This window comes from Tetrao urogallus (assembly GCF_951394365.1).
Source record: "Tetrao urogallus genome assembly, chromosome: 7".
Taxonomy (NCBI): domain Eukaryota; kingdom Metazoa; phylum Chordata; class Aves; order Galliformes; family Phasianidae; genus Tetrao; species Tetrao urogallus.
The window spans coordinates 13,996,533-14,010,515 of NC_136820.1; the positions used below are offsets into that span (position 1 = coordinate 13,996,533).

Here is a 13,983-nt window from a genome sequence, read left to right on the forward strand (position 1 = left end):
TATTATAACAAAGAAAAAATGGTAATTTAAAATAACTGGATTTGGCATAAGTTATTGCAATAGTAAGCCCATTTCCTGCTAACTGAAATGAGGCAGTTCAGACTTTATGTGCTATATTATTGTATTACTATATTACTTGTTTGTGCCAGATGCATATTAATGAACTTACCCTCTATCGTGAAGAAGATTTTCTCTAGTGTCCTACTCGTCAATGCCAGTTCTCGTAACTGAGAACTAAGAGTAACTCAAAGGCTCTCTATCTAGATTGGCCACTGAGGCAGTGGTAGCACCTTTCAGTGACAGTGACAGAGACAGTGGTCTCAAGAGTTAGAAGGTAGGGGTACCAGGATCCAAATCTCTACTTGTTCCTTTGTGCAATGGCTTTTTGAATGCTTAGATTCTTGCAGATATACGGTGGAATATTTTTTATAATACATAGTTGTTTCTACAACTCCCAATTACATATTTCAGCTGACAATTTGAAACTGAACTTTACAAGGCAGAGTTCCTTGCTGTTAGTTCTTGGCAATCAAAGCAGCCTTCCCAGTCCAGTTTCCATGGGAACAAGAGCCAGACTGATCTGTTGGAAAATAATTTAAGAGAAAGCTTTTAAAAAAGCACAATGTAAATTGTCAGCCTTTTAAATTTTTTTTAACTGATCTGGCATCTGATTTCCTTGAAACAAAAGCTAAAATTGAACAGTACTGCATAGAGCACTGCTGATTTTTTCACGCAGTGAACTAGTCCTTTACCACTGTTGCCTCCGAATGTCCCAGCATTGCCATGGTACATTAACTGCACATGGTTTATTGCAGTGGTATGTAGTCTATAGAGTATCTTGCAGCCATTTCTTTTGCATCATGTTCTTCTCCTCATATATAGGCCTGAAAAGACAGTAATATTTATCTGCAACAGAAAACTGTATGCAGCCAGCTGTCTGATGAAGTTTTAGAATTTAAACTCAGTCCGTGGTTTGCCAGAGGAAATTAGGAGTGGCTCCTGTGAGGCCAATGTAACGTTCCAAATTTATAACTATCTAAGAACAGTAGTTTGTTTCAGAAGCAAAACAGTCTTTCTTTGTAATTTATGCTGTGACAGCGCTTTGAATGTGAATCAAGGGCCAAAGCTTCCTTATGTAATTAAATAACTTCTGAAATCGATGGAGTGGCACTATGTGAATTTACATCAGTGATAGTGATTATAAAGTGTATACTAAATGACAGAAAATTGTTTTACAAACACTGTCTGAAGATAAACTATGGAGAAACAGGAGATTTTCTCCAAAGACTAGCGCATAGTATGGAATGGTGATAAAGTGGATCTGTGACAGATGTGACTATCAATATGACTGCAGTGACCAATAGCTGAAGCTATTGAAGCTCCAGCATTACTGTTGGAGCATAAAAATGATTTTAAAATCTCAAAGATCAAGGAAGCAAATCTGGCATTAATTATACTACACTTATTATAATGGCTCTTACCTTTGAATCCAGAAGGACTAAGTTGTATAATCTGCCAAGCCTAACAGAATCAACGAACTAAGGAGAATTATTTTAATATATCTTTAAATCAGGTTTTGTACTGTTGCCTATTACCAGGCTATTAAGCATTAATGTTTCTTCTTGCACTGTAGCTACTTTCTCAGTAATGGTACTGCTGATTAGCAGTTTATGGGAAGTGTAATTGGGTGGTGAAAACATCTGTTTCTCTGTGTTGTGTAGCTTCCTCCAGCTTTGCAGTGCAACTTGAAAAGGAGAGTCATTGAGAGATTCAAGAAGTCCCTCTTCAGTCAGCAGAGCAATCCTTGTAATCTGAAATCAGAAATGAAAAAGGTGCAGTATACTAATTACTATTTGTCGTCTCTTCTTCTATTTGAATTAAGCTATCAATATTAATATCACAAGAATATGAGTGTAATAATTGCATTTTTTCAAAGGAAATTTAGCATATCCTTTGTTGGGAAAACATGGAGCTCTCTTAAGTAAGCAGTTGCTACATAATGATTTCAAGTTTATCTCTGATCAGTAGAACACATATTGTAAATGATAGGCCCTGCAAAACAAAATTCATCTCATCAGAGTTCAGAAAGGGAAAAGGAAGAAAAAGTAAACTTTTTAATGGCAAAATCTGAAACATATTTTGTAAGCTTTTAGTTTTTGTAAGCTCTTCTTCATTTATAATTAGATTGCTACTATTATTGATATTTTGGCATGACTTCCCTCTCAAACTATGAATTTTGAGAAAGCACATAAATCATCCATTGTGTCCAAAATATAGAATGTCCTACTGTGGTATAGCGTGTCAGCATGAGTGTAGTATCATCAGTTTAAAAATGCTACAGATTTGTAAGAATTGCGTGACTGAAGAACCATGCCTTCATGTTTTGCAGTAGCACTGGAAAAAGCTGGGAAAGAGCTAATGACTAACATCAGAATTTCTAAATGTTCTTTTTAAATCTCTGGAGAAGACACAGTCAGGAGAGGTTTCAAAAGCCACATTCTCAGCTTCTGTGTTTTGTGGGAGATGGAAGCTATTTCATTTTTGAATTGATGACAAATCAGTTGTTAATTAGTGTATAGAGAATTTGATGACAAGGACAATTGCTTAACATCCTTTTCAGATATGAGACATAATACAACCCATCTAACCCAGTCTGGTTGTCACCTATCCACAATGGATTGTGCAATCTTCTGAGTCACTGTTTGCTATGGATGGACTGACTCTCACCCCAAGATAATTAAAGATGCTTCTTTGAGCTATCAGTTTCAGGGATATTTGCTGCTCTGTAAATCAACCTGCATTTACATTAATTGATTCTTATGTTTTAACCTTAACACTGAGTCTAACAAAATGTTTTCTATTAATTTGTTACTGAGTGGGTGTTGCCAGGAAAGGGTGCCAAAAAGGATGATATGTAAAGGAAATGTTTATTATAACATTTAATCTAATTTTCAATTTTACAAATTCTCTCAGCTGTAAAGATTTTAACTTCAAAACTACTGTACTTATAACTGAGGAAAATGGAAGAAATGAAGTATTTATAAAGTGAATGGTAGTAAATTGAAGGTGTTAGAAATACTGGATGTAATTCTGAGCATTTCTATCTCAAAGAAAACAGAAAACAGCAAAAAGAGAATGATAGGGAATTGATAAGTGTGAGGAAGTGGCACGTATTTTGAGTCAGTAAGAGCAAATAAGTATTTATACATAAGCACATTTTGAGAATTTTACCATAATCACCACTACAGCTATGTTGGATAACAGTAATATAGTTTGGAGGCGACTCAGTGCTTTATGCAACGTGCAGGTTGGGAGCTTGCAGTGTTCACTGGATGACTCTGGAGAGAAGAAGGTAGAACATTTGTACTTGTGCTCACTACTGTTTCATTAAGCTAGAACGTGTTGAAATCTTTTTTGACTTCTGGTTGTGTAGGAAACAGAAAAAGGCAGACTGTCAATCAGAGATTTATGTAGGGAAAGCTGGACTGTTTTACAGAAGTCTCAGGAAGAGTGGAGATTTTAGGTGTCCTCTGCTTTTATCTTTTATTTCTTTTTCCTTTCCCCCAGCTGCTCCAAGGTTCTCCTGAATTGATTGATACCAACTTTTTTACAGCAGATTGGCATATGGTACTTCTCTCATCTTCTGGCAACATGTTAGTTCCAGAAGATAGAAAAGGTAAAGAAACAAAACCTCTGTAGTGGCATGTATTTTTCTAATAAAAGATATGGTTCAGAAATTTTAGGGATGGAATGCCTCCCCTGAGAGGACAGGCTGAGAGCTGAGGCTGTTCAGTCTGGAGAAGAGATGGCTTTGGGAGGACCCAATAGTGGCCTCTCAGTATCTAAAGGGGGTCTCTGAGAAAGAAGGAGACAGACTCTTTAGCGGGATCTGTTGTGACAGAACAAGGGGAAATGGTTTCAAACTTAAAGACAGGAGATTTAGATTGGACATGAGGAAGAAGTTTTTTACAGTAAGGATGGTAAGATACTGGAACAGGTTGCCCAGAGAGGTGGTGGAAGCCCCATTGCTTGGAAACATTCAAAGTCAGGCTGGATGGGGCTCTGAGCAGCCTGAGCAACCTGATGTAGCTGTAGGTGTCTCTGTTCATTGCAGGGGAGTTGTATTAAATGACATTTAAGGGTCCCTTCCATCTCAAACAATTCTATGATTCTATATTACTATATTACTATATCTACACAGTGTAAAGTGTATACATGTATTTTAGAAAATAAATAGAATCAAATGTAATTTGGACTAGAAATACTCAGTGACAAATTATGAATTCCATTTTTAGTCAAAACTACTATAACTGGAAGCAACTATGTTGAGGAACTACAATCTCTAGTTCAGAGACATGTTCTGTCATATACCTCAACAGTGCAAAGAATGTATTGAAGGAACCTAAGAGAAATGTGCAGCTTCATTTCATCATTTGTGCCATTTCCATTCCTTCTAAATGCAGAAAAACATATAGCTATGAATGCACTAGAGGACACAGTAAAGTTAAAAACTATAATTCCAGAAAGAATGTTGAGAAACCTTGGTTTTGCTGGCCTTTGTCTTGAAACTGGTAATTTCTAGGCTTAATGCAAAAAATAAGAATAATACTAGGTGTCGAGGGTGACATTTGGATAAGAAATCAACCCCTAACATTAACTTAAAATGTAAAGTTTGTTTTTTTTCCCAGAGACAACTATACAAATTGATGAGACATTCAATGTTGGTAATTTTTTAATCTCCTAATCTGTAAATAATACTTTCATCAGAATTTACTGCTGGCTATGTGCCCTTCTCACTTTAAACTGTAAGTGGAAATGAATGTTATGTTGCTGTGTTCTTTTGTATTGAACAGTTAAAAGAAATCACTATTTTTCATCAACTGAGACTCTTTTATAATGTGGAAATATCTTGCGACTCAAATGTCCACATCATGCCATGGAATCCCTCCTGCTTTTGCAAGGAGTCATTACAGTCAGTGAAATAAACTGCTGATAACCAAAATTAACAAACATCTTGTGTCATTCTAAATTATCAAGAATTGCTAAGAAACTGATAAAATAACATAAACCCCAGGAGTATAACATTACTTGCCTCTTACTTTAAGGTATTGCTGGCACTTCTGAAATAGCAGAAGGGATGACATATGAGCAGTTACAGGTAAGCTTTATATGTATGTACTAATATATTTTATGGCTTGTAATTAAGGTAATTTATTGAAATGAATTTCTTTTAACTTGCAGACCTTAATTGAGGAGGTTCTAGAGGAAAGTGGTTATTACAATTTCTCTCCGAACAGGTGAGTTTGAATATTCAAATTAAAAAATATTTAATTATGATGTGTTACACATAAATGTATCATCTGCCTGTTTAAATGATTGTCATTTCAATTGGAGCTTAGTGTGATACATCATAATAATACTTGGATGCACAGACAGGAAGAATTGGTATAGGTGTAATTAATCTAAGCTCTTTTAGCTGCATCGGTTTTCTTCACTCAGGCAATAGAGTGCTACAAGCTTGACAGCAGTCTCATCAAATTTTTCCTATTAAAGCCATAGATGAAGAAAAGTTTCATTTTAGGAGATGTATGTTTAGTAGCGGTATATTCTAACATTACGGGGTTAAAAGGATGAAGTTGGCCTGCTTAGTAAACATGGAAAGCAGAAAAAGTGATTGCTAGCGCAGAAGTGTAGAGGATGGAAAAAAACTGAGGTATTTGAAATAAGGCATAGTAAGTCTTTGCTGCAAGAACCCTTTGAGGATCACAAGAATAGAGAGTGTTTGAAAAATTTCCATGCTGTCCATAAACTAAGCATTTCTTATTCTCTTACCTGCTAGCCTGTATTCTTTAGTAGAAAAGAAGTTCAGTGCTTCCACCAAGTCTGTTCCTTGTGTTTTCAGTAATGAACATGCCCACAATATTGCAGTTAGTCTTTTTGTTAGTTTGTTTTAAATAATAATAATTTAAAAATTACCCCAGATCCAAAGGTATTTCAAGAATCTGTAGGTCCCGATGCTTCAGTGATATTTTTCAGTTCTTTGTTACCTCTGCTATTTTTTTTTCAATGTGAAACTATTTATAGACTCCAGCTTAAGAAGTTTCAGATGTTACTCTAAGTATTTCTATAGCCTACTCACTATATTGGAATTCCAGCTTACAAATGTCTTGCAGCTGCAGCTGTAAGTACTGCAAAATCATGATTCAGAACTCCCTAAATAAAATAATAATTTGGTCTTTAAACTCCCAGAGTACACTTGCATTGCAAAATCACTTTTGCAGCCATGATGTGTAATGAATTTGTTTCTTAATGTTCTCAGATATTGAACATTTTTGTTCCAATCAGATGCTCCCAATATTTGGGGCAGTAGAAAAAATATTGAATATTATACGATCAATGAAAAAATAATGGAAAAGCAGGTCACTTTTAACATTGAGATCCAGCAGGACTTAATGTAAATGTAGAAATGTGTTGAAAAGGCATTTAAGTTACAGGCTGGCAGAAAGGATATTATTGCAATTTGCTGTTAACAGAAGCAGGTGTGTACTGAATATTGGCATGAGTATTTACACAAACTTCTATAAAAATAAGATACCTATTAATGGAAATGTAAAGGACAGTTAAAGTTTACAGGAAAACATTCTAGTACTTTCCACGTGTAATACAGGAGTGCCACATGAGAGTAACAGCAACGCGGTAATTAACATTGTTTTTTTTTTCTGGTGACAGCATTTATTCAGGACTGCTTATTTTCTTGCTATGTTGCAATTCCCCACAGAGTAGCTGTTCTTTAGAATCTTATGACATATTTGTGCATTTTTTAAAGTTTTGTTTTAGAGGAAACATATGAGAACATTCTTCATTGCCACTCAGGTTAGCAGTGTAGTGTAGGTTCTTTTCGTTATGTGATGTTTATCCTACAAGGGAAAAAGAGCAGGAAATATGTTTCCACACATACACACTGGCTGGGGAAGAAGTCTGGTGTAAGCTTAGCATCCTTCTTCACATTGTCTTTCCCCAAGTCATGCAACTTCTTCAGCAGTACTGATAACACGCTATCCACTCAGTGCTGATTTGTACTTTGTTCACAAAACCTGTAGCAAAGCCCAAACTGATTTTGGATTAACAGAAAGCAATGAAATGAAAATTATTTAGAAATTTAGAAGTATGTTGTCTAATTTTTTTTTTTTTTTTTCTTCTTGCTTACAGTTGTTAATATCTGTGTGTAAATGGAGTTGCATAGACTTTGACCTCCTCCACTGCACATGGGTCACTCTAGTGTGTTCTGGCTTTGGCTGGCAGATACACAATAACTACACTGCAACTCAATTGTTGATCTATCACTAGTAACAATACACTCTAGATTTTTCACTATACTGTCAAATTCTATTATCTGCTGTGATGCATAATGACATTTAGTTCCCCTGTCACTGTTATTTCAGTCTTCCTTCATTTAATGTCCTGCTCCCAAATAAATTAGTATTTTTCCCTCTCTTTCAGAAATTTGACACACCATGCTTTGGCTTTGGCTGTCAAGAATATCTATCTCTTTTTCCAGAAGATTTATCATGTATTCTAAAATATGCTTCACTCCATGCCATTAAGAGCTTTCAGCACTTTTTTTTCATCTCATACTCTGTCCAAGTAACCAAGCGATCCAGTCTCAATAGCTGAGACTGAGTGCTGAAAGATTTATTTGGCAAGCTGTTGTGTGTCATCAGGATTTGCCTCAAATTCTCCAAAGAATTTAAACCATCCAGCAAGACAGAATTTATCCTATAACATCTCTGGGGAGATGTGGTGACTTTCCAGTACTTAAAGGGGACTTACAAGAAAGCTGGAGACTGACTTTTTACAAAGGCATGTAGTAATAAGACAAGTGGTAATGGTGGTAATGATTTTAAACTGAAAGAGAGTAGATATAGATTAGAAATAATGAAGAAATTTTTCACTTTGAGAGTGGAAGGCACTTGAGCAGGTTGCCCAGAAATGCCATAGGTGCCCCATCTCTGGTTCAAGGCCAGGTTGGATGGGGCTTTTGGCTTGTTGGTCTGCTGGCAAGAAGATTGGACTAGATGATCTTCAAGGCCTTTGCAACCCAAATCATTCTGTGATTCTATGATAAGGCTCAAGATTCCACAGAAGACACTTCAGAACACCACTGACCTCATTTGTAAAATTTTTAAGGCTTGTTTCCTCTTTTTAGGGCCAATTTCTGTCATGATTGCTGGGCAATTTAATTTGACAGTGTTAGTGTTTCAAACCTACAAGAAATCTGCTTTGGAACAAAAACTTCTACAGCTGCTGTGTATCAACATTCTTTTATATTTTACTATAAGATTTAGAATAAATGGCTTTATGACATATTCTTACTAATTCTAGGCGGAGATGTATAATATTTCTTTCCCATCATTGTTGCCCCTTGCTCTGATCCCAGAATTCACAGAATATACGATGGAATACGAAATTTCACCTGGGGTCAGTGACATGAAGACTGTAGTAAGATTAATAAACTGTATAAAGAGTTAAAAATGATTCAGGCAACTTGATTGAGTGATGAAAAAAACATTAATTCTTTAGAAAATGAGGCAGGTTCATAAGAAAAATGTCATGCTTTTTTTTTTTCTCCCCAGTTTCATTATAATAGTAATTACTATCTCAATACCAGTCATTTCATGGGAATTAATGACCAGCTGAGGATAATGGCCATCAGCTTTATCTTGAATAATCAACTTGTGCCCATTTATCAGTAATGTCCTAAAATTACTCAGCACTCCGATGATGTTACTTGTACAGAAATTCCATAAACATGCATAAAAAAGGTTGCGTTTCAAAATTATTCTATTCACACCCTTTGTGCCATTCTTTCTTATTTTCTATCTTGATTTAATATTGTACTGCACCTGGGGTAGGCTACTTCTTGTTTGCGAGTTCTTTTGTGACTATGAAAAGGAATACTAGTTTCAAACTTTCAGAATGTTTCAGCATGTTAGAGTAGACATGTAATACCCAAATTGATGGGGAAATCTATTTTTAATCAATTGCAATTAATAACTTAATCCAAGCAGTAACTCAATTATATGAAAAAAGATTTGTTATAAATAAATAAATAAAAATAGCAGTGGTCTGAGACAGTGGTTGGGTTCAACTGAGTGATATAGCTCATATGATATAGCAAGTCTACTTGCGAGAAAAATGTTTCAGCATTAATTTTGTAAGACAAAAACAGCTGCAAAACAAGTAAGAGTAGAAGAAAAATGCTTCCATAATTAGGTGCATGCATTAATATGTTGTCAGTTAAAATTTCATGCCTTTGTTCAGTGCAATCTTTGGCACTGTTATTGAGGTTTTAGAATTAGAAAAATAACCATTCATGTACTTAGAGCTATTTCATGAAGAAGAACACTGTCAAATCTCCTTCTAACGATTGCTATACATTTTTAACTACTCAAAGAATAGCTCAAGGTATTTCTCACAGGAGGATAATATAACTCAGGAATTCTGAATTTTGCCTGTTTGAAGCATCTTCATTTGTACTGCAGCTATGGTTCATAGGTGTTCATAGGCTGAAAATAAAAATGCATTATTGGCTCTTTTACTAGCTACAAATTCTCACTGTCTTCTATTTATTTTTTAACATTAATATATCTGTTTAATTGTGGCTCATCATTATTAGAGAATTCAAATTAGTATTTAGCTTAGTTAATATTTTTTAATGTTCTAGAACAGACCAAACTAGCCAGTTGATGAAAGTATATAGCTCCAGCACTCCTGAAATCTAAAGTGATTTTTTCTTATTTTGTGATATCTGGGAGACTTAACATCTTCTGCTACATTTTATTCCACTTTCAGTTAATGTTGCCTTACATTTTCTGTTGTTTTCTTCTTCTGAATGATTGTCCATGTTGATTCTTACTTACTATGTCTCATAAACCAAACGTAAGATTGTTTTACCAGTAATGTTTCTTAGAGTTGTACCAGCAATCTGTTGGCTTGCACTTCTCTCCAGTGTGGTAAAAAAGCAAAAGCTCAGTGGTCATTTTTATTTTGTTTTATTTTATTTTATTTTATTTTAAACATCTATATCTGTACAAGTCCTTGATGTAACCCCCTGCAGGTCTGCCTGGCACTGTAAGTATGCAGCCGTTCCCAAAGACTACATCTTTTAAGCGAGCTATCCTTCCACTGAGAGGCAGTATTGGCCTACCTTTACCAAATCCCAGATTCTACAAAAATTAGGAAAGGACGCAGCATGAAAACATGGAATCATAATTCCATCCAACTCTTAGGATAAGGCGGTAATTAATTCTTGTCACACTGGTGAATAGAGAGTGTTCCAATGACAACAAAATATGTGGGCAAGAGATGAATTAAAGACACTTACTGGATAGAGTTCATCATTGCACATGGCAGTAGTCACACTGCATTTGCTAGACATAAACTTCTCATTGCTAGAGAAATAAATTTTATTGACTAATTACAGCTGAATCTGTATTGACTAGACTCAAAAGAGAAGATACAAGAGAAATGCCAATGATAATGGTCAGTGAAGCTTTAAAGACATACTGACTCATAAAGTGAAAAAAATATATACCTTAAATGCTAGGATATTAGCAGTTGTACATGTCAAAATCAGATGGCGAATCTGGAATAGTTACTGCTAACTGGATCTTTGAAGAATTTCGCAAATGTTTCTATCACTTCAAGAATGGGCAATTCTTAATGACACGGGAAGATTTTCATTCTTCTGATAATATCAAAATAAAAGACAGTTACCCATCTGGATAGTAAGTCAGTCCAAGATCTTTGTTTCAGACCATTTCTTGGTGAACCAGCACTATAGGAGCTGTAACAGAAACTGTTTATGGTTCTAGTAGTTAGTCAGCATCAAGACTACTGGAGTTGGATAGTACCAGGTCTTCTGTGTATAAATAACTTACATTTAGAACCTGGTTGTAATTTATGAGATTGTGCTGGGTGGAACAGAGAAGTGAGCCAGATATCCATCTGGTGTAAGTACCAAAATAGTAGATCCTATGGTATCAAAATAGATCCTATGGTATCACTGTCATTGATACAGAACATCTCACTTCACTCAATATGTTGAAAATTCTCTTTAGTAATAAGGCAGGTAAGAAGGGGCATTTTAGTCCTTTCATTGAAAAAGCAAAGGAGTTGAGTCTCAGCTATTGTAGAATTTTGGATTGCTGTTATGTATTGGCTCATTGATACAGTTCAGTGATGAATTCACAAATCAAGTGGTCTCCAAACAGTGAAAATATCTGAAGTCCATACTGTGTAGAAGAAGTTTATGAAGCTATCTGTCAGCCTTTGGACTGTGGGAATGACTGTTTTCAATGCTAGGCAGATGGCTCTGATCTCTTGCAGAGATCATATGCTCTGAGCTCTCAGACATACATATATGAGCTTATTGTTAGAAGCATCTGTCATCACAGACTTAATAAGGGTTTGCTCTTGCTTCTGCAGTGGGTCTTTCTATAGCTTAAGGAAAAATATTTACCTTGGGACTTATTTATTTTTGTCTGTGAGATATCTGCTTGGCGGAATTCTTGTATAGAGCATAGATAAATCCTGCTCAGTAACATCAAATAAAAAGGCAGTTACTCACAGAGACTCAGAAAACTCATTGTAATCTGGAGTCATTCTTGTGCTAGAACTCTTATAAACTACACGCTTTGAGTAGAAGTGAAGGGGAATTATCCTTTGTTTTGTTTGAATATTTTTTGTTAAAAATATCTCACTGCAGTAGTGGAGAAAATGTTGTTGTCTACAGTTAAGTAAAGAACGCTATAAAGTAGGAATGTTTTTCTCTGCAGTGGCAATCATAACTGTTGAAAATAACCAGAAGACACTTAGTGACTTAGTTCTGCAAACTGTTGAAAATGATTAACATTATATTCATCATATAACAACCAGTGAGTAGTTAAATACAGAGGGATGTTCTGCACTCTTACAGGGTACAAAGTCATACCCTCTTTGTTTTTTGTCCATTTGTTTGATGATTTGGTCCAGTTGGGGCAGTTTAGCTGAGAAGAATGGAATACTTTTCCATGTTGCAGCAAGATGCAAATGAAAGGAGTTTTAGCTACTGGCTTGTATTCTTAAGTGTGGGATGATCTGAAAGCTTTCTGACTGACAGAAGGCTTGACTGATCTCAGTGTTTAAAAATCACATTCATACAAAGATAAAACCTTTTTAACAGCATCAAGATATCTTTGGTGGGAGAAGACTGTTACACAAATTGTTGTTTTGATATAGCAGTGTAGTATACAACGAAAGCTGTTCTGGAATGTCAGTAGGGTTAGTAACTGTTACAGCGTTCCACTAAACACTGTAGTTGTGTCACTTGCCCTTAAAGACTGCCTTTTTTGCTAGTAGAATTTCCACTTACAGATAAGTGGGAGTCAGATCTTCATGATAATCCTTAAGATAATTCTGAGATCTCAGCAAAGTGTCAGCTCATTTTTAAATTCAATTTCAAACCTTCTACTTAAGACTAATTATCTGAAAATTATGGAAAAGGCTGTTTGTCTTTCTGGAATTTTCTACCTGTAAAAACACTGTGATCTCCTGAGTTTTCCATGTTTCCATGGAGTTTTATATCTATAGATATCTGTACTACTGAAGGAACTGAAAGACTTTAGCTTTAAAGCACTGGATGAAGGCATTAAAAATATGAAGCTTTGCCCCACACTTCTTGCTTATGATAAAAATAATAAAAATAATCCAGTGTCATTTCTTTATTAAGCTGTGAATTAGAGCAAAGATTTTGAGTTTGGCCATGAACGTACCTCTTTTGTCAGGATTTCACCATTCTCTTAGACATTTGAGCCAGTGTAACCAAGTGTAATTTTGAGAAAAAAATCACAGTATGTACATGCTGAACACTAGTTTTGACTGATCACAGAAATGCTATAAGATTGAGCCTAGACATCAGAACAGAGAGTCAACCTGATCATTAGGTAATATCTGAGCAAAGAAATGAGAAGTAGAAACTGATGAGGTAAAGGTTGGAAAATGAGAAGCGGATAAATCCAGTACGGAGTCAAGAAAAGCAGGAGACAAAATGTAGGAATCGTGGAAGAGATACTGCTATGTGGAAGGAAAAATCAGTGACTGGTACTGACCAGGTGAAGAGAATGGTTTGCAGCAAAGAAAGGTGGTAGGAAACATAGGCCTAGAAAAGAAACATGTAGGAAGGAAGGCAAGCTCAAATGGAGACGTTACATCAGCAGCATAAGTTAAAGTTGGCCCAAAAGTGCAGTATGTTGTACTCAGGCCTCATTGATTAGCTGTGGGAGACCACTGCAGCATGCTACTTTAATTCTATTTGTGTGCAGTACAGACAAATCCATAAATTTTGAGTCAGAAGTATCATTAGGCAAACCAATTCCCTGTGTATAGTATAAGTGATAAAATTTTGTCCAGATTTCTGCAACAAATTCTGTTCTAAACTCTGAATTAAAACATTGATTTGGAAGACTTCTGAGATTTCCTGGCTTGTGCATTATAGTCACAGCATGATAGCTTTCTGCAGACAGGGCAAAGGTTGATCCCAGGCCAGGTGACTGAATAGCAAGGAATTTTTCCCACACATACTAACTACCAATATTTTTTCCCCCCAGGTATTTTTACTATCCAATAAAGAACTATCCAGCAAAAGAAGAGAATTCATAATTCTGATCAAAAGGTTCAGAACTGTCTCCAGTGAAGACAAACTGCCTGTATTTCAGCTGATGCTTCTGATTTCCGAAGAGCAAAGTTTTGCTCATCAAACATCAACCGGAAGGGATTTCAATGTTGAAAGTCTTCAAGAAACCTCATGATTTTTCAGGATTATACTTGTAACTTTAGCTTTGTTTACAGCATAAGCACTTTACAAAGAACACTGGGAAAAATGCTTCCAGGTTTATACATTAGGAGAAAAGCACAACTCCCAGAAGTACATATCTCCTATTTTTA

At 35.6% G+C, this 13,983-nt stretch overlaps 1 protein-coding gene across 1 annotated transcript in view; it reads left to right on the forward strand.

Moving 5' to 3' along the window:
- The window catches only part of NEK10 (NIMA related kinase 10), a gene marked incomplete at both ends in the record, with an annotated part of 74,831 nt that extends 61,133 nt beyond the window's left edge, over positions 1-13,698 (forward strand). Inside the window, 5 exons of the mRNA XM_079538585.1 lie at positions 1,722-1,832; positions 3,568-3,676; positions 5,106-5,158; positions 5,242-5,297; positions 13,647-13,698. Of these exons, the coding sequence (XP_079394711.1) occupies positions 1,722-1,832; positions 3,568-3,676; positions 5,106-5,158; positions 5,242-5,297; positions 13,647-13,698 (381 nt within the window). The remainder of the gene's footprint in view (positions 1-1,721; positions 1,833-3,567; positions 3,677-5,105; positions 5,159-5,241; positions 5,298-13,646) is intronic.
- Positions 13,699-13,983: the final 285 nt, after the last annotated feature.